At 46.9% G+C, this 21,968-nt stretch overlaps 1 protein-coding gene across 1 annotated transcript in view; it reads right to left on the bottom strand.

Moving 5' to 3' along the window:
* LOC124474706 (fidgetin) overlaps nucleotides 1-18,450 on the bottom strand; it is a 28,198-nt gene extending 9,748 nt beyond the window's left edge. Inside the window, exons 1-2 of the mRNA XM_047031090.1 lie at nucleotides 18,327-18,450; nucleotides 17,425-17,458 (exon numbers count right to left, since the gene is read on the bottom strand). Of these exons, the coding sequence (XP_046887046.1) occupies nucleotides 17,425-17,452 (28 nt within the window). The 5' untranslated portion in view covers nucleotides 17,453-17,458; nucleotides 18,327-18,450. The remainder of the gene's footprint in view (nucleotides 1-17,424; nucleotides 17,459-18,326) is intronic.
* Nucleotides 18,451-21,968: the final 3,518 nt, after the last annotated feature.

The following is a 21,968-nucleotide window of genomic DNA, read 5'->3' as shown; positions in this document are numbered from 1 at the left end:
TAGCTGAGCCTGGTCTAACTGAGCCTGGTGTAGCTGAGCCTGGTCTAGCTGAGCCTGGTGTAGCTGAGCCTGGTGTAGCTGAGCCTGGTCTAGCTGAGCCTGGTCTAGCTGAGCCTGGTCTAGCTGAGCCTGAGCAGGAGATGAGGGTCTCGTTCTCTCAGGGCTGGTGTGGATGGGCACGACCACACCTCTCTTAAAGACCCTCTCTGTCTGATGTGTTCCCGTCAATATGCGTGTTTGTGAGCGTGTGTGTGTGTGTGAGCAAGTGTATGTTTGTGAGGGAGGGTGCATGCACGTGTGAGCTTGTGTGTGTGTGTGTGTCAGATGGCTCACTCGTCCACTGAGTGTCATCCATCGTCGCTCGCCCCCCCCATCCTAACAGCAGTGAGGGCCTCCCCCCCATCCTAACAGCAGTGAGGGCCTCCCCCCCCATCCTAACAGCAGTGAGGGCCTCCCCCCCCCATCCTAACAGCAGTGAGGGCCTCCCCCCCCATCCTAACAGCAGTGAGGGCCTCCCCCCCCATCCTAACAGCAGTGAGGGCCCCCCCATCCTAACAGCAGTGAGGGCCCCCCCATCCTAACAGCAGTGAGGGCCTCCCCCCCCCATCCTAACAGCAGTGAGGGCCTCCCCCCCCATCCTAACAGCAGTGAGGGCATCCCCCTCCGGACTGAGCCAGAGCGCTGCTAATCACACATCATTACAGCCTGCACCGTCTGCACTGCCCAGCTGCCTGCTGCACACTGAAGTAATCATGTCTTCACACCAAGCTAATGAGCTCTTTAAAGTATTTCTGCTCAGAGATTCAACATGAACACATACACGTGTACACACACAAACACATACACAGACTGCACATCACAGATTCCTGTGATGTCATAATTAAGATCTGTACACACACATGCTTCAAAAGACGGATTTAGAAGAAGGGTGCGTTCGTTTCGCAGACGCTTGGATAAACATTCTGCATCTGGGCCTGGGAAGCCCGTTTACACAACAAACTGTGGAGGTCATCAGCTGTGGATTGTCTACCACGCAGCGTGTGAGATTGTCCAGATTGATGTCAGGAACAGTTTGACAAGTGATAACTTTATCATACCGGACCAATTTCCTATTCAATGGGGAAATCTTCCCAGCCTGTTATTCAAATCCTTGTCAAATAGACCAGGGGGCATCACTTAACCTCAAACATCAGTCATGTAGACACAGGAACAGTGTGTGACTGAGTGCGTGCGTGTGTGTGTGCACGCTTATGTGTGTGTGTGTGTTTGGGTAGGTAGGTATGTTAACATCCATCCATGGCTAAACGCACACGTATGTGTGTGTGTGTGTGTGTGTGTGTACGCACACGTGTGTGTGTGCGTGTGTGTAACCACCCTGGGACTAGCTCGTTAATGAGAAGCCTCTCTGACACAGAGACTAAGCCACAGGCTACCCTGTATTGGCACACTACCTACAGTGTCAAATAATGTGATTAAGTCCTCTAAAATGCAATTAATTAAGTAATTAGTCATGAACCGGTGTCAAACACTGCAATCAAAATTGTTCCAGTGTTTTGGTTAATTGGCTGAAGCCACACAAATACAGCTTTAGGGTCCCTGAAAAGAAGTCTTGATAGTAGTGACATCAATTTAACTCGGTCAAATGAATTCAAAACTGCTGCTGTTTATCTAATGCAAAAGTCGGCACGTTGATTATAACTATGACTACTTCACTAGTTCCAACAAAAAAAGCTTAACTCGATTCACGGTCATGTGTAACCACTCAGTAACACTACAGTAAACAGTGTGTCTGACCAAACATCACACATAGTCACAACGCTTCCTAAACATCTCCAGATGATGGAGCCAATATGGACTAAATAATCAGGGTTTAAACCTCAAAGACTACCAAAGGAAGTTGTATTTGAAGTATTCTGTTTTGGTAATATATTCATATGTAAATGTAGCTTTGAAGTAGACCTTAAAGTCTTAGAGAAGCGAGTTAAAACCTGCACGACTGAAAGAACCTATAAGCAGAGTGACTTGTGTTGGATCTCCTCATCACGAAAGCCCGCCCGTCTGTCAGTCCTCAGACCCGGTGTGAACCAGACCCAAATTTAAGCGGGAAAAAAACGCTTTTGAAACGATTACAAATTCCCTTTCGTTGGCTTTGTGAAAATGTTGATGACTGCTTTCTTTGTCTCTTCTGGAAAACAATAATAACACAACAACAACCGAGAAAGACTTTGTGCTCTTTGAAGCGTTTGGAGCCCAACCCCTGTTCCACAGCACCATGACAACGACGAGACGGTCAGGACACAACAACAAAGACAGCGGCCGGCAGAGCGAGTTAAAAGGCGCAGAAAAACAACTAGCAACTTCCCTCCTTTAAACACAAGTTGAAAGAGGCGACGTGCTGTCATTTCAACAAAGACTGTTCTGACTGAGGTGATCAACATCATGACAACCCTGCTGGAATTTAAGAATTGTATCTGATTTACAATATCAGAACATCTCGACAGCTTTAATTAGGTATTTATTTGGAGTCCTACATTTGGATTTACACTTGTTTTTTAATATAATTCCAAGCATTACATGTCTGATGCACAGTTTGAGGAGAGCGATCTCAGCTATGAAAAAACTTAATTGTGACATTTAGAAATGTTTTTTCCCACATTAGTTTTTTAATGTAGGCATCAAGCTATTTAGGTCTTCATTACACTGGAAAGATGCTGTCTGACTTATCACCATCGGACAGAATGCATTGACCCTGTTTTTTTTGTTTTTTTACTGGGCAAACTAATAAACATCTAGGTTAAATAGCAGGGCGCAGTTAAATGCTCCAGATCAAGGAAACTGAGCATGTCTTTTCTTGGCAGTCGGGGAGGAGATGGAGATATATTCCGAGGAGTGGTGAGAGGAGTGGTGAGAGGGGTGGTGAGAGGGGTGGTGAGAGGGGTGGTGAGAGGAGTGGTGAGAGGGGTGGTGAGAGGGGTGGTGAGAGGGGTGGTGAGAGGGGTGGTGAGAGGAGTGGTGAGAGGGGTGGTGAGAGGGGTGGTGAGAGGAGTGGTGAGAGGGGTGGTGAGAGGGGTGGTGAGAGGGGTGGTGAGAGGGATGGTGAGAGGAGTGGTGAGAGGGTTGTGGCATTGAGGAAGCAGCACACATGAGCCTGTCTGTAATACCATCTCTGCCGTCCGTCAGGAAGTCCGTTGTGCCGGCTGGCACGGCTGAGGCTCGCAGAGTCAGATCGACTGGCTCCGCTAGAAACTCCCATGATGCTTTGGGCTGCTGGTGTGATCCTCAGCTGGCTAAATGACCTCTATCTACCTGCTCCTCTCCAAACACACACACTCACACACACACACACACACACACAGAACCCCCCCAGTACATGCTGTGCTCCGCTGGCTCTCAGACCAGGCAGTAAAGCAAGGTGTCTGAGAGGTGGCCTGATCGGCATTCCCTCCCCAGACATGTCCGACGGGTCACCGTGACGACACGTTCTCCGCAGTGAAGTGGAGAGGGCCGTTCTGTAGGTTGTCCCGGGGTTAACGGGGGGCTAGGTGGTATTGATATACCCCCGTACGCCCGGATCCATATCTGCAGACCACCTCCACTTTGTTTACCTGTGTGTCTTGTAATTAAAATAGATTTCTGCGAGGCGGCCTAATCCTTTAAGAAACGACATTGATTGGGTTACCAGCAGAGGAGAGTCACCATGTTGACCGGTGTTTTTAACTTTTACTATCTGTCTCTCTCCCTCCTCTCTCTCTCTCTCTCTCTCTCTCTCTCTCTCTCTCTCTCTACTTTCTCTCTCTCTCTCTCTCTCTCTCTCTCTCTTCTCTCTCTCTTTTCTCCTCTCTCTCTCTCTCTCTCTCTTCTCTCTCTCTCTCTCTCTCTCTCTCTCTCTCTCTCTCTCTCTCTCTCTCTCTTCATGTGACAATGTACAGGTTGTTTCGAGGATGCTTTCCTTGGAGAGCCGCCGATTGGAGAAACTTTGAAAAGTCCTCGACATGAAGGACGTCATTCGGCCGGGGAGGAGGGGGAGGGGGAGGGGGGTAGAGGGAAGGGGGGGGGGGGGGGGGGGGGGGTGGAGGGGAGGGGGGGAGCGGGGGGGGGGGGACTGCAGAGGGTTTAGTCAGGAGAGCGTCCAGGCAGATAATAGCGCTTCAGCCTCTCACCTCCAACTAAAACTGTCTGTCTGCGTAAATAAAATGAGATAATTATTGAGTGAACGAGCGAGACACACCACTATATGCCGACGACGCACCTCCTCCGCCGGCGAGGTTGTAAATCACGACAAACACGGTGCTTTCGGACATTAAGTGCTCACTAAGCACAGTAGATGCATCATATTTTCAAGAGCAGGCGTTGTGTGGGTGAGGAGGTAGAGAACATGGAGTGTAATGGTTATCCATTATCTTATACGGCGTGGCGATGATCATTTTCAAGTGACTCATTTCTGGAAGTACCTATCTATCCTGTGCTTGGAGAGACTTTGATGGCTGAATCCAAAACAACTATTCAGGGGTCGTTACTGCGACAGTGGTAAGAGTCTCTGTGGAGGAAAATGCTCCCTCATTATTCTAATGCACCTCTCTGAGAATATCCACACAACGTGAACAAGCACAACAAAAACGCCAGCGTAGGAGGTTGCACTTACAGTAGGAGTAAGAGGAGAAACAGTAACAAATTCACAAATCCCATTCCACGAATAACACTTCAGAGCTTTTAATGTCAGGTACCAAAATATTGATCTGGGGAATCGAATTGCAGTTAAAACTGATATTCTTTTTATTTTTTGCGGCCATTTTTGCGGAAATATCCGTATACGCACGAACGACCACACGCAACACACACACTAAAAACACACTCACAAACACACACACACACACAGGCAGTCTTGTCCCTCTCCATGGCAGCAGTGCTAGTCAGGAGGGGATGCAGGCTTCAGTAAAGGGCTGGATGAATGGACACCATCCTGATTCCATCTCCAGTCATTAGAAACACCAGCAGATGACCAATGATGCATCACCATGTTTGTTGTTACTAGCATGTACGTGTGTGTGTAACTGTGAGTGAGTGTGTGTGTGTGTGTGTGACTCATGACTTGAATGCAGACAGCCAGCCCAGGCGTGACTATCACAGTGACTCCATCTGTGAATGAGTTTGTGTGTGTGTGTGTGTGTGAGAATACTGTCTAAAACAGCAGTCATGTTGTGAAATGGAAGAGTTCCCTGTCAAGGGGTTAGCTAGCGCTAACTATAGCTTGCTAAAGGATGACAACAGCAGAGAGACAAAGCCAGCCATCCTAGCAGAGAGACAGACAGCCATGCTAGCAGGGAGACAGACAGCCATGCTAGCAGAGACAGAGCCAGTCATGCTAGCAGAGAGAGCAAGCCATGCTAGCAGAGTGACAGACAGCCATGCTAGCAGAGAGAGAGCCAGCCATGTTAGCAGAGAGACAGACAGCCATGCTAGCAGAGAGAGTCAGCCATGCTAGCAGAGAGACAGACAGCCATGCTAGCAGAGAGACAGACAGCCATGCTAGCAGAGAGAGAGCCAGCCATGCTAGCAGAGAGACAGACAGCCATGCTAGCAGAGAGAGAGCCAGCCATGCTAGCAGAGAGACAGACAGCCATGCTAGCAGAGAGACAGACAGCCATGCTAGCAGAGAGACAGACAGCCATGCTAGCAGAGAGACAAACAGCCATGCTAGCAGAGAGAGAGCCAGCCATGCTAGCAGAGAGACAGACAGCCATGCTAGCAGGGAGACAGACAGCCATGCTAGCAGAGAGACAGACAGCCATGCTAGCAGAGAGACAGACAGCCATGCTAGCAGAGAGAGAGACAGCCATGCTAGCAGAGAGACAGACAGCCATGCTAGCAGAGAGACAGACAGCCATGCTAGCAGAGAGAGAGACAGCCATGCTAGCAGAGAGACAGACAGCCATGCTAGCAGAGAAACAGACAGCCATGCTAGATAATCTGAGATGGGCTTCAACAGCTATCTTCCAAACAGGAGTTGGAAGAGATTAGAAGTGCTGACAGAACTCCTACTCATACCTCTGTAAATACACAGTATCATCCACTCAGGATCATCCACTCAGGATCATCCTCTTAGGATCATCCACACCCTCCTAACCACGAGGAAGTACCTGACACCTGGTCCTGTTGGCTTCCACCCAACCAGCACATATCTGCTGTTTAGGAAACACGTTTGTCCTGTGTGTTTGTGTGTGCACATGTGTGTGTTTGTGTGTGTGCGCACATGCAGGGGATGTGGAGACCCAGGGTGCCAGAAAATGATCCGCCAAAAATTCAAAAGCTACTGCAAAGAAAAGTGCTTAAAAAACGAATGCATATATTAACATGTAGACTATTTCTAAGATCAATTACACTTGGACACATACCTCTGCTGTGACTACAGTCTAGATTTCATTATGCTGGAATTCACACAGGTTGTCTAAACACTCAAACAGTGAATCAATACGTCGATCGATCTGTGGCATTGAGTCTGAGCTGGATGTGTCGCGGGGGCAAGAGATTCTCACTACAGCTCCCAAGCTCTAGGAGACTTAAACACACAGGGACAGGCCTACACACACACACACACACACGCATACACACACACACACACACACACAGGGGCAGGCCTACACACACACACACACACAGGCACACACACACACAGGCACACACACACAGCTGGAGTCAGAGTTGGATCAGTTTGTCTCTGTGAGGACATCCAGTAAGTTTGTGGTGCTGAATACCAAGCTCGCGTATCATCAGCTTCTTACACTCAACTGACGCAGTCGATTCTGCTGAATTATTCATAACGACGGGGAGTGGACAGGGAGATGGCCTCTGCAGGTTCTGACCGAGCTCTCGTTTCTGAAGAGTCCAAACTTTTATCAGAAGCAGCAAGTGTTTGGTCCCGTGGAGAGAGGCATTGCTCTGTACGCTGGCGTCGGGTGTGATTCAGTGCTCATTTGAGAACACACAACGACAGCCTGTCATTCTCTAAACAAACACAGAAATATAATCCAGTCCTTCCAATCAACGCTGTGTGTGTGTGTCAGGGGCGGGAATCTGATATTACATAGAAGTTTTCTCAAGAGCTGTTCCTGGAGGGGAAACACCAAAAGTTCTGCTGTGACACATCGCCTACATTAAACTGAAAAACACTTATTATGTGTCTATATTCAGTGCCTTCATGGCATATTATTATTATTTAAATTACTTTATAGTGATGTTTACAGTGATGCATCGGGGGGTGGGATTGGGGGGTCATGTGGCCGCCCCTGGGCGTTTCTCCCATGTGCAGTGTGTGTTACAGTCTGCTGGGAGAGTTCACTCTTCTGCTCTGGGCTCAGTGAGAAACAACTCTCTCAAGTTTCCTCACCTCATAGTTGTGGATAAAACACGGAAAGTACAAAATTCGCATACAGTCTTCGTCACTCATCACCATCATCTGAGAGTAAGAGAAAGCCCACACATGCACACCAAAAACGGTCTGCAGAGCAAATCAGACGGTAAAACGAAATATCTTGGTAGATGACAAAACGTCTAGCTCCTTGATGTGGTCTCTCTGAGGAGAGACGCGCTAGGTTGCAGTGGGCTGGCGACAGCTGGAGAGAGCGGGAGAGAGAGCATGTTTAATGTGGTCATAAGGGAGGATCATCTTTCAGGGAACAGTAATAATGAGCAATCAATAATATCCCTAATAGAGTTAGAGAGAGGGGCTGACAGCACACGCTGTCCAGTTAACAGCCTGGGCCTGCTCTCGTATGACTGAGGTGATACACGCACACACACACACACACACACACACACACCCTTTCTCACACACACCAAATGCACACATTCACACACACACACATGTAAGTGCGCATGCAAGCAGGCATGCACAAACACACACTAAGCGCAGGCCTGTGCACACACACACACACGACTCAGGTGACATCAACCAGAAATGTGTCACCATATATTGATTTTTCTATGTAATCACATTCACTTGTACAGTTATCTACACCAGAGCTGTACACTGGAGTCTTCCTAGCATCACAGTTATCCTATAAGATAAATACACACCATGATACAAACACATGTAATACACAACCACACACATTGTTTGAAACAAGTGCATTAAGCAAAAATTGGAAAGAGAAAAGTCTAGCACTTTTAAATGACATATTTTGTGAGTGTGTTTGTACATGTGAGCGTGCACGTGTGTAAAAAGTGTGGTTCACCCAACCTGAGTTTAGCTCCATCCTCCTGCTCCACTTCTCTGAGTCACTAACCCTGAAAGCAGCATGCTGTTTACTCTCTGTCTCTCTCTCTTTCTCTTTCTTTTTCTCTCTCTCTCTCTCTCTCTCTCTCTCTCTCTCTCTCTCTCTCTCACATACACACACACTCTTACAAACGCTTGCCACCCTCCCTCATACACACACACACCACACAACCACTTTCCTCAAAGCAATATCCCCTCAAGAACTCATCCACAGAGAACAGCCAAGCACAGGTGGAGGGAGAGAGGGAGAGAGGCGGGAGGGGAGAGGGGAAGAGGGAGAGAGAGGCTGGAGGGGAGAGGGAGAGAGAGGCGGGAGAGGGGGAGAGGGGGAGAGGGAGAGAGGCGGGAGGGGAGAGGGAGAGAGAGGCGGGAGGGGAGAGGGGGAGAGGGAGAGAGAGGCGGGAGAGGGGGAGAGGGAGAGAGAGGCGGGAGAGGAGAGGGGGAGAGGGAGAGGCGGGAGGGGAGAGGGGGAGAGGGAGAGAAGGAAAAACAATGACTGATATTCTAGAGATTATGCGTTCAGCATCTAAAAGAACAAACTACATTTGCCTCTACACCTCTTCTCCCTGCACCACCATGTTAGCCTAATGGTGTGGACAGGCCGCCAATTGATTCCTTAACCAATAGACCTGTCCCCTTGCAAATTCAGATTATATACCCCACTGGTTCACAGCACACACAGGCAGCTGTGTGCACGTGTGTGTGCACGCATGTGTGTGTAGGATGTGTGTGTGTGAAAGAAGGTGTGTGTGTTTGTGTTCAGAGTTCAGGAAGTACCCCAGACGTTTTCAAACCGATTCCACCGATCCCTCTCGACAAATCACACTTCCTGGTTGGACATGCCCTGTTACCAGTCACATGACACGCGCGCTCTGGCCCCTGACGTCTGTCCACAGCGAGTGAGGCTCCTCTGAGGCCCCGGGGCCAGGGCCTCTCAGAGGGGGGGGCCACGACAGCCCCTTCATCTACCCACAAACTGTAGTGGCTGGATAAAGCAAAGCGTCTGTTGTGGATGACAGAGGTTCGACTGAGTGGCTAGAGGCTCTCTGTCACTCACGTCCTACTTCGAGACGCTTCGAGAGACAAAAATGGTTTTCGCACAAAGACCTGGACTAGGTTTCACATGAGTACTTGACGTTGTTGACAGACTAAAGACAGTTAAAAAGCTGATCACTGCGGTTAATTATTTGTTATAAAAGATGTTTTGTTCTTGATTAGTGAACAAGGCTGTTGCTTGACTTTCATTAGACAGGAGATTTAGGAGCTTTTTAGAATCTAGAAACAAAAGCTGTAGACTGTATTGTCTCCATCTAATAGTGATGAAGCTGAATAACTGAACACACTCACATAAACACTCATTCACAACAAAACACACACATACAGAGAGAGAGAGCGAAAGAGAGAGAAAGAGAGAGAGAGAGAGCGACCAGTCCATCACACAGATAAGAGATGATTTTTCTAATCTCCTATTCACCATTTTCTATAGTCCTTCCTATGTTTAATTCACACTGCTATAATCTGTGGTGGGATTGGGAGAAAAAACCCCAGAATATAGCTTTACGGGAAGACAGGATTTAATCTCATTACAGAACAGAGGGAGGGACTGCAGTCGGCTTACACAGGCAGACACAGCTACGGCTTTTACACAGACACACATCAAACATGCAGGAGTCGACTGGGCGGAACCGAAGGCCAACATCGGCCTACAAAACACAGCAGTCAGAAGCACCTGAATGTACATCAAATATGAGTCCTTTCCAGAGATCTCTGTAAACCATGCTACAGCCTCGCCGGCTCACGCTCCTAATGAATGAGAAAGCACTGGCGGTGAGTGTCTCTAATTCTCCTTCACAGGTATCACATTGCGCCCCCAGCCAGATCAATACCATTTGCCAGCTAGCAGGAGGCCTGGAATCTATAAAAACGCTTTTATTGAGTAATTAAACACCCATTACTGTCCCGGGTAGCCAAACAATAAATTTGATCAGCCTTTCAGACGCAGATTCCCGCCGTGATTAACACTCCGTGCATGTGTGACCGAGTCTGGGGATGACATGATAATGTGTGCCCAGACCTCGCTCGCTAACAGACCTCGCTCGCTAACAGACCTCGCTCGCTAACTGCAGACAGGGAGGACACTGTAGAGGGACAGAGACGTCAGGGACTAATGTTCTCATTGACAGTTTTTTTTTGTGTGTTGCACAAACTTCTGGTGGAAACATTTAGCATGACGTAAACTGAGCTGAGAAAGATTATTAATATTATAATTATTAAACATCCAGCATTCAAAGGTTGGGCAAAGATGAATGGGCCATCATATCAGCCCTAGGAAAACACAGCGAGCAACAAGTTTTAGGTGCATTGTGATGACGATATAAATGCATAATAAAACAGCTGAACCGCCATATTTGAAGATAAATGCATGCAACAGCGGTCTGACCGGATGATCATTTTTCAACTTTTCTAGAGTCCCTGTCTGTCAGATATATTTTTCAGTTACAATCCCAGCCTTGTTGGGAGCCTTTAGTGTTGTTGAGCCAACAGTATGGCATCTGGGGTAATTCTCCTTAAATATGAAAGGCCCATTCACTCAGTTCAATAGTCTCAGTTGGCAAAGCCCTCCCCCTCTCCCTTCACCCCCCCACCCCCGTCCCAGTCCGACAGTATTCTGCAGCCCTCTCTTGGCAGTTTCCCCGAATCGAACAAAAGAGGAACTTGAGTCTGTCACTGACGGCCTCAAAAGAGCTTAAGCTGCAGCGAGATGTGAGTTCTTGGTGAAAAGCAAACCGATTTGAGGACAATGAGCGAATCATACAGAGTGCTTTATGAGTTTTGGTGGACACAATGCAGCTCCTTTATCCAAAGCACACATTAGTAACCATGTCATCAGGACCTCCCAGGGCTCTCATTGGCTGAGGACTCGGTGGCTAAAAGGATAAATGCATGTCGCCGGGCGTGGGGCAGAGGATGGCCAAGTTCTGCTGTTCAACAGTGGGAGGAGGCAGTGGGATATTCACTTACACCCAGCGCACCACACACACACACACACACACACACACACACACCATGTACACACACACACCAAATACACACACACACACCACACACACATCCTGCAAAATGTCTTTACTAAAGCAACCCAAGATGACGGTATTGATGCAAACAAGTATGATTTTCTGTTGCTAATCACAACACTCAAACAAAGGTACATCTACTAGCAACAGAGTCGGCCTACTTGACCTGAAACACAACCAACCACCGACAATCAGACACCCACTCAAAAGTCAATACCATGCGAGTCTCCTTTATGGATAATGCATGGAAGCAGGGCGGGGAGTGGAGAGCCTCATTATTCAGTCCATGCCATCATTAGCACAGTCTCCTCTATGTGTCCATCCACCTGGCCAAACCTGGCAACCGACACCTCACCACCACACATAGCGTATCCCTCCACCCCAGCGCCAGGACAAAAAACAGACCCTGCAGCAGCCAACCCAAACACACACATTTAGATTTGTAAAGATTTTTTTAAATCAGAGATAAATAGATATCATAAACTCTAGGGATGCGGCTAACACAAACTTGCACCGCCTGCTTTTTCTCTCTCTCTCTCTCTCTCTCTCTCTCTCTCTCTCTCTCTCTCACTCTCCTTCTCTCTCCTCCCCTCCCTCCCTCCATCTCTCCCTCCCCCCTGCCCTCTCTCCCCCCCTTTCCTGCAGCTCAGGCTGACTATGCGCACACTTCCAGAAGCCTCTGTGTCTCCTGTCTGTCCCTGTGTCCCTGTGTCTCCTGTCTGTCTCCTGTCTGTCCCTGTGTCTCCTGTCTGTCCCTGTGTCTCCTGTCTGTCCCTGTGTCCCCTGTGTCCCCTGTGTCCGCGTGTCCGTGTGTCCATGTGCTGCAGACGGCCACAGGCTGCCCAGCCAACAGCACGCCCAGCCACTCAAGGTCCTTTGTGTCCATCCCCTGGCAGCCTGCCAAGCTGTCACACACACACACGCGTGCACACACACACACACACACTGGGGCAAATAGACGCACACTTAAACGCGTGTGTACCACACACAGACACACATACTTTCTCTTGCCAAATTAACATACACACACACACAGGCTCCCACACACATAGGCTCTCTCTTACACACACACACACACACACACACACGTGCAGGTTTGCAGTCCTGGATAAAGGAATATGCTGAACAGTGACTTACTGGACTGGAGATGCTCTCCTGCTCCAGATGGCAGAACTCCCTGCCTCTCTGCCCTGTCTCTTTGCCCTGCCTCTCTGCCCTGCCTCTCCCTCCACCAGCCCTATCTCCCCTGCCTCTTTCTCCACCAGCCCTGCCTCCACTTTCTCTCTCTCCACCAGCCCTGCCTCCCCTGCCTCTCTCCCTGCTCCTGAGCTACACACAGGCAGACTAACACATGAAAGACAGACTCTCTCTCCACCAACACCTTTAAACAGGCAGTCTTCCTTCAAGCGCTTTCGTCATCGCCAGACAAGTGAACATCGGTCACTATGCATATCAATGTACAATTTAACTTAAGACTTTCACGGCAATAACTTAATGAAATGGGCGAAGCCCTGTACGAAAACACAATGTACAGGATAATCTGGGGCTGGGGTCTGCTGGGGTCTAATAAAGCGGGCTGTGCAGAGAGGAAGTTAGCTTAAATCAAGTCTTTAGCATATTTAACTTTTCCCCCGTTGAGTCAGTCAACTGTTTAAATATGTGAGAGGAGAAGTGAAGGAGCATCGCAGATAGGAGGAGAACATACAGGGTGAAATCTATCCGTTTGAAATTCCAAATGGGCAACGCATTGCTTAGAAAAAGAAAGAGAAAAAAAAATGCTTTTTTTCCCCAAGCTTTGATTTGATTAAGGTGCATGACGTAAAAAGAGGAACTTCAAACAGTTTCAGGGCTCCAAAATCCACAGGGCGAAGTTAATACTTTTAATTTGAATTTTGACGTTTGAGTGATCAGAGTTGAATGTCCTCAATAGACTGTGGGGAGGGGGGGGGGGGAGAGAGAGATCCAATCTGAGGGAAAATGGCTGCTCTGCTGAACCAATCTTGAATCAGAAGTTCGGTTGCTGTATCTTCCAGACTGCAGAAAGAAAGTGTAAGCTCAGTCTCAGGCCCCTGGTACAGAGACTATGGTCACATCGTTCTCCCACTTGAATGTGTGCATTTAGACACTTCTATCCAAAGCAAAGTATGGGTGGGATTTGAACCTGTGACCTCTCGGTTTACAGTCCCATTCTCCACCCCTGAGCTCCAGCCATCATATCACGTACCTGAGCCCTCTCAGCTGAAGCACGCCACAAACACATGGCAAACACTGTCATCATAACATGATGATCATAACATCATAACCCAGACAGCATGTCAACTAAACTGCTTCTGAACAAAGTCAAACTAACATGTATTTTAGAGAAGGCCAGGTTGCTTTCTGAGTCAGGAGAGGAGGAGGAGGAGGAGGAGGAGGAGAGAGGGACAGAAAGGAAGGACGGTACAGGATGTCAAGGATTTCAGGAGTGGCGCTCGTTCGTCTCCCGTCTCGCGGTAAGCGACACAACGGGCCGCTTGCTGTTCCTGCGCCTCAAACTTAGATCAGTGAGAGAGAGTTGTCAGTAGACACGCCACGAGACAGACAAAGACTAGCCAGTCTGCTGCCACAAACACTCTAGCTGTCGAGGAGAGAGGGAGGACAGGGGGAGTGGAGACAGAGGGAGGGGATGAGAGAGAGAAGAGGGGGAGAGATGGATCGCTCGGGGGATAGCTAAGAAGGAGATAGATAGGTATGGAAAGAAAGAGGAGAAGGCAACAAAATGAGTAAGACAGAGAGAGAAAGACACTCAGAGAGAGAGAGAGACTCAGAGAGAGAGAGACTCAGAGAGAGAGAGAGAGAGAGAAGAGAGAGAGAGAGAGAGAGAGAGAGAGAGAGAGAGAGAGAGAGAGAGAGACTCAGAGAAAGACTCTCAGATAGAGAGAGAGAGACTCAGAGAGAGACTCAGAGAGAGAGAGACGCAGAGAGATAGACTCAGAGAGAGACTCAGAGAGAGAGAGATAGACTCAGAGAGAGATAGACTCAGAGAGAGAGAGATAGACTCAGAGAGAGATAGACTCAGAGAGAGAGAGACGCAGAGAGAGAGACTCAGAGAGAGAGAGAGAGACGCAGAGAGAGAGACTCAGAGAGAGAGAGATAGACTCAGAGAGAGAGAGATAGACTCAGAGAGAGAGAGACTCAGAGAGAGAGAGATAGACTCAGAGAGAGAGAGACTCAGAGAGAGAGAGATAGACTCAGAGAGAGAGAGACTCAGAGAGAGATGTGTTCTATTTGTCCGGCTCCCTGGGGGTCCAGCTCCTCTTTGCTAACAGAGATCACCAAAGACAACACTTAACATATTTGCTAAAAGATGCCAACCCTGCCTGGATGTCCTTTGAAGAGGCGTCCGTCAGAAGATCCAGACAGGAGGAATCCAGAAGCACGGTCGCAAGAGGCTGACAACTGTCTCTTGTCCTGTACGTCAGAATCCCTCATCCTTACATCCCCACGACACAAGTCCCATGGGCTCACAGGAAGCACCAGTGAGTGATTGGAGGAGGGAGAAAGCAGCTTCTTTAATGGTAAACATTACAGACTGATAGAAACTGTCGGGCTAATTTCTTTCTATCGTCCCCGAGGGAGAGGCTGAGCCAGGCCGCGATGCTTCCTCGCTTCGTTTAAGCGTTTCAGGAAAAGTCTGTGTCTGGATAAATAAAATGAAGGGTTAGGAGGCTGCATTAGGCTCCGTGTTTCAGAACACGATCCCCTTCAACCGGCTCCTATTCTTGTCTTTGTTACGTCTTTGAGCGTCTATTAGACGCTTTCAGATAAAGATGTAAAATGATATGTTAGGAGCGTAATGAAGGGACTCATCATTCCTGTCAGTTGTAGTCTGTGGCGTGGAGGAGATGTGAAGCAGAGAGCCAGAGGACTGGTGTGAGCCGGGGAGATTCCAATGGGTCTCTGCTATATGCACACACACACACACACACACACTGGTACACACTGGTACACACACACTGGTACACACACACAAACATAAAACACCCACACGCCCATAAAGCATCCATACAGTATCCCCACGTAGAGACACTCAAGCACAAACAGACACTCAGAAATACAATGTAGATAGATAGAGAAAACACACACATTATACACACATTACAAACACACTCCGCGTTACACACACACAAAACACACGTTACACACACATTACACAAACACACACATGCAAAAACTCACACAAACACAAACACACAATTGTCATGCATCAACAGCAGAAGCTGTAGCATTGTAGTCCACTGGCTTCTGCGAGTCGAACTGCACATGGACTCCTGGTCCACTGAGCCCTAAATAACCACCTCTGCTCCTCAGCTCTGAACGTCAACCTGTTATTTACCAACAGCCCAAACAAAACGCAAGGAAAACAGCAGAGCTGCAGCAGTGTATTCAACGCTTGGACAGTTTAGTTTGATGCAGCATCGAACAACATATCTTGCACCTAGAAGAGGTACTAAAATGACATGTTTGTCTTTGCTGTCTGGGAGACGTGTGTCTGTGAACCCTTGACGGACTGTCAGGAAGTCAGGGCCTGGCTGGGTATCATTCCAGATCACAGCCCTCATGTATAAGTCATGTCCCCTCAAGAAGAGGCTTATGCTACACATACATCACTAAAACAACACACAAAGAGGATGTTTAGGGAGAAAAAACTAAGTGATTGACCTGAGTCTAAATTTAACCTGATATTAGAATTTGGATCTACATACAGGTGAGCACCAAGAATCTGTTCTTGTTTCTGCGTATTCACGTTTGAAGTATTGAATCAGAATGATTGCAAATACTATATTCATGGCTTGTTGTGTATGTGTTCTGTGAGACAAGGTCTAAAGACCAAGCATGCAGTGAAATTAGGTGATGTCAGTCCATGTGTTATTGACCACACATCTCGCGAAGAGAAAAATATATGTCAATAGGGAAGGGGAGGGCTTGTATGTGTGTACAAGATTCATTATGTTCACACAGAATGTGTGTGCGAGAGAGAGAAAGATACCTTTAGTTGTGCTGAAACCCTATTAGTATTTAATCTTTCTTCAAATGTGAATAATATTTATGCAAAATATGTCAAACTATGAATGCAATAAAAAACAGCCAACATAAAGTCAGCAAAATCAAATATACAGTTAATGAAACAATTGTAAATTATTTGACACTAAAGAAAAATTCAAACTATTATTTAAGAACGTTTCATTTCAAACGGTTTCTCAAACACAATAAATGTTATATCTACTGCGTGTTTACTGCATACATGCTAGTTAATGTTGATGTCGACTGATTGTTGCAAAGAAAACGTGTTTTGATTCTGCAAATATATTCTTGATCTCAATGTTAGTTTTGTCTCTCAAACACATTTCACACAAATTAGCGGGTGTGTTGTGGTGGTTGTAAGTTTGCCAGATAACAATTAGGCTATAGGCTACTGATCTTAAGAATTCAATTAAATATATTTTTTAAATTATATATAACTCCAGCACGATTAATTCAGCTATTTCCGACGAATCCCTTTCGTCATGGCTTAAATCACAACCAAAACAACATGTTTACACTGAGACCAGTCATTTCTTATCCAATCAATCATGATCTAAATTGACATTAGACACATTTTGTTGTATGTCCCTACTAATACCGTAGCCGCAATATAATACTTTTATTACAAAAAGGTGTAAAACTTTGGTAAAAATTACATTAATTTGCCTACTAATTGTAAGTTTCCTTACGTTCACGCTTCCATATAGAATATTCTGCAGTATGGTTTCTTTTATTTACCACACCCATTACAATTAAATGCAACCATAGGCCTAAAATTCGTCACCCATGAAGCTCTAAATATAAATGATAGATTAAGTTAAAGTAAACGTATAGAACAACATTCTAAGATGAATTCAACCAACACAAACTCACAACACAAACATGCATAATTGTACCCCGAGAGCATATGTGTCGTTGAAAAAAAATAGCATATTTCACACATTACAAAATATCACAGACGCACAATATCCGATAATCAAGTAAAATGTTTTTAGAAATGTTGGAAGCACGTACCATAAGCTCCACCGCTGCTGCTGATCATGTCTCGCTGTGGATAACGGGGAAAGAGAGGAGAGAGCATTGAAACAGGAATGTGAAAGAGTGGGATTTCCCTGGCTTGTTTAAGACTTCCTCTCTATTCTCTCGTGTTTCAGCCGGCTGATATGCGAGGCCCGTCAGGTAGGCTACTCAATACTCAATACTCATCTAACCTACATGCATATCATTAGGAAAGTGAGCCCGAGCGCTACTGAATGGCGCTACGGAGGGAGGGGGGAGGAGGGGGGGGCGACACACAGATAACCATGCTTCGCCCGCTTGCAGCCGATGATCGCGCGCTGGCCGTAATCTCGTTACGCTATCTGAAGTGGTACGGTATGAGAGCTCGAGGACAACTAAACGCCCGTGCTCTGATCCCGACCAATCCCCAGGTTTTGGTTCAAGTCTAGCCCACTCCCGAGCGTGCTTTCAAAATAGACGGTATGTCACCAGAACTGTGACATTGTACCCGCTCATCCTAAAGATGCATACTTGTTGTTACCCCAACAAGCACAATTCAGACGTTAAAAGTGTTGTGAAACAATTTGATTATCAGCCCCACACGTGAAATTAAATGGAGACATTGACCAGTGAGGCGTTTTGACGGACACTGGTCTATGGCCATTCCGTTCAATTCAACCCAAAGCGCAAACGGTCCAACACGCGTCTTCTAAACATGTTCTCCCGATCACGTTCAATTTGCGAAACTTATTTTTAAACAGGAATGTTTACATTCACATTATCGTAATGTAGGAATGCCCTTTGCGAGGTGGTGGTTGATCCGACAGACCGTTGCCAGTTCCGTCCGTAGCCTCCTACGGCTGGTCTAGACTACTTTAACTGCGGACATAGCAGAATCCGTCCTATGTAAGCCTTACCTGTGTGTGCTACAGGTCCCCCTCCGGGTTAAAGGAACATCGATCCCAAGTGTTTACTGATTATGGGTGATTGGGTTAAGCGCGGCTGTGTGCGGTTTGAAAGCATTCCAAGTTTGCGCAGGAAACACTGACCACAGCCACTGCCATGTTGGAATTTCAAAACCTAAAACAGCTGCTTCAGAGACTGACCAGTACGTCTCCCACTGCGCATGCGTTTGTCAGCAAGCAACCCCAAAATTCAAAGTCCCGCGTAAAACGTATCAAATTATGCGAGGTTTATTATCTTGTAGTATCCTACCAAAATTAGACAAGTAGCTGTAAATCCTTCTCTATGTGTTGAAAACATCCCTAGAATTTACTGTAATTTAGGAACTCCTTATCCAGTAAAACTTTCACGTGAATAATTTTGACATCAATCATTAAAATTCTTAATAGGCTCCCAAAGAAGACGGGAATGTGGCGTATATGAACCACGAGCGTTTTAACTCCCCCCCCCACCCCTCTCTCTCTCTCTCTCTCCTCTCTCTCTCTCTCTCTCTCTCTCTCTCTCTCTCTCTCTCTCTCTTTCTCTGTGCATGGACTCTCATGCACCCTATATGCACTCTGCGCCTTGCAAAGCACGCACGCACACACACACACACACACACACACACACACACACACACACACACACACACACACACACACACACACACATTCATTGTGCTGGCAGTGGGGGAGTATCTTCCAATGATAATTATAGCACCAATGTCGAATTAGCAATTGGAGTCCTAATTAGAATGGCAACGTCCCAGTTAGCACGTTATCAAAGCCTCAGTAGGGAAAACAGGTTTAAACAAGACATCAAAGACGGAACAGCTGTCAGTTTAAGTTCACTGTCTCATATTGCGCAAACGACATTTCTCAATCCAGGGGCAGTTTGGTTTATTTAATTTATGCATTTAATTAATAACTATATTTGTGATAAGTAATTTTGGCCTATGATTTGTAGCGCAGATATGAACATGTGTCTGTGTGTGTGTGTGTGCATTCTGCTACCACAGGTTAAACAGTTTCCAGCCACAGGTTGAGAAGCCGGGTGACTTAACAAGACTCCCCTCACCCTGGGGGTCCAGATCCCACCTCATACATCTCCTCACCCCACTCAAACTAGGGCCCCTAAAAATAGAAGTTCCACCAGCCATCAACAGTTGATCTGAGGATGTACGTTACACAACATCTTTGTCCCAGTGGCCTCATTCCCTGCTCACGGTGCTCTGCCAGCCCGCCGCCCCCCCCCCCCCCCCCCCCCCCCGCCGCGGACCCTCTCTCCGTGTCTCCGTGTCCCTGTGTCCCTGGAGCACGTTTAACCCTGGAGGAATCCTCCACACCACCGCCTAGCCCCCATCACCAGAGACTGTCCAGCCCTCTGCCTCTCTCTCGGCTGGGCCCTGTGTTTACCTCGGTCTCCGGGGGGCTCCAGGGGCACGAGGAGGCAGGGAGCCTGGGGGATTCACCTGTTATCTCCCCTCTTCTGAGCCCGGGTCTATTTCCGGAAGATGTAGGAGATGTTAGTTGAGCATCTCACAGGGTCTGGGCTTTCTCGTTTGACTGACAGGTTTAGTTTTTCCCAAAGAGTTCTCGGATGGTTTTGTGGAGCTGCTGCTGCGTGTGTGGGAAGTGATGTCACTGGTAAACAGGAAGGAGGGAGTGTGGTGTGGAGGGGCTGGAGGAGGATGGGGCTGTGGGGAGGGGGGTCACCTGTCCTACGGTGTGAGCTGCTATGTGGCGGAGGAATCCAGCTGCTCTGGAATCTGGAGGTCGTCTGGTGTTGTCAGCTGGGGTTGTGGGCGTGCACACACACACACACACATGCCCACACACACACGCTCAGGACACCCGGACACACATACACATGCCCCCCCCCCCCCCACACACACACACACACACACACACACACATACTCTGCACCAGGGTCTTTGTCCTTGCAGCAGCTTGCAGGAGGCGTGGAGACGGCTCCACTCAGCTGGGTCTCTTCAGATCTTCATCTCCTCGCAGACCGCCAGCCTCGTTTGGAGAATCCTTCTTTCTGTCTCGTTTTGCATTCATTAGAGGTAGAATGAGCTGTAAATATATTTTAACATTAATTTTTTATGTTCATGACCAATAGCCTCATTTGTAGAATCTTAGTTTGTACTTTGAAATAATAAAAAAGGAGCAATTAAGTTAAATATATTGAACATGTATTTTTTGTCATGCATAAATATAATGCAATATCACTCATATTCAAATACAGTATTGGTGGGTTAGAACATGAACGATTAATTCTAACACCCAAAAAGTCAGATCTTGATGCCTAGCAGCATTTGCATATATTTGCACCTTACTTGTTGAGGTGATACTTATTTTACACAAACTTTGTTTTATTTTGTATCGGGGATGTTACATTTTCAGTTGTGGGATTCAGTACAACCCATTACTGTAACAAATCAATACATTCCATCCAGTTGTTCAGTGTTCTGCTTTGGGATCCATGACTAATTGATGAGTTTTAATGAGAACTTGTGTTCTTAAGTCCGTCGTAATTTAACATATTGCCCAAAATGCTGTGTAGGCTTGTGTGTGTGTGTGTGTGTGAGTATGTGTGTGTGTAGGCTGCACATGGACAAAGCAGATTATTTGCATCTAATTTGCAGATCTAATAAAAGAGGACTCTTGAGCTTGACAAAAAATTCAACGACGCTCGAAATCATCTTCCACCGTTCTGTTCTGTTTGTGATTTCAGGCTGATGAGCTCTACTGGAAAAATTAATTTAGTAATTAGATGAATTCCTTTATCCATTTAATTCCAAGTACAGGATAGTAATACATTTCTGTGAGTGATGTGTGTGTTTAGTTTGTGCTTGGGTGTGTGTTTAGAGGAGTTAGTGTGTGTGTGTGTGTTTAGAGGATTTAGCGTCTACCTTGTGCTCTTTCAGCCCACATAGCTGTGATTTAGCAGCCACATTAATCTAAATAGATTTTAAGTCATTAACTATTTCAGAGCTAATGGTGTGCGGCTGTCACTAATGAGCTTTGACTCTTAATTGAATAGGAGGGGGAAATTTAAGCCCACTGACACACACACACACACACACACACACACACACACACACATACAGACACAGAGACATGCACACCAACACTCTCACACACACACACACACACACACACACACACACACATACAGACACACAGAGACATACACACACACACACACACACACATACAGACACACAGAGACACACACACACACACACACACACACACACACACAGAGACACAGAGATACCACCAACACTCTCTCACACACACACACACTCTCTCACTCTCTCACACACACACACACACACACACACACACACACACACACACAAGTACACACACCCACTGACACGGTTTTCTTGTCTTTCTGTTTGAGGTTAGAGAGAGGGTCTGTGATCACGTGACAGGGTAGATTACAACCTCAGGGTCTCAGAATGGGGTCTGATCTCTTTAGAACAACAACAATAAACACAACAACAGGAAACAAAAACTTTGACTTGTATTATTTTACAAGAGACTGAAAAACACTGTGAGTTGTTTTCTAATTGACAATATTAGAAGAGTTTGATAAATCATAAC

The sequence above is a fragment of the Hypomesus transpacificus genome, chromosome 12 (assembly GCF_021917145.1).
Source record: "Hypomesus transpacificus isolate Combined female chromosome 12, fHypTra1, whole genome shotgun sequence".
Lineage (NCBI taxonomy): Eukaryota > Metazoa > Chordata > Actinopteri > Osmeriformes > Osmeridae > Hypomesus > Hypomesus transpacificus.
This window is presented reverse-complemented; position numbering and strand designations above follow the sequence as displayed.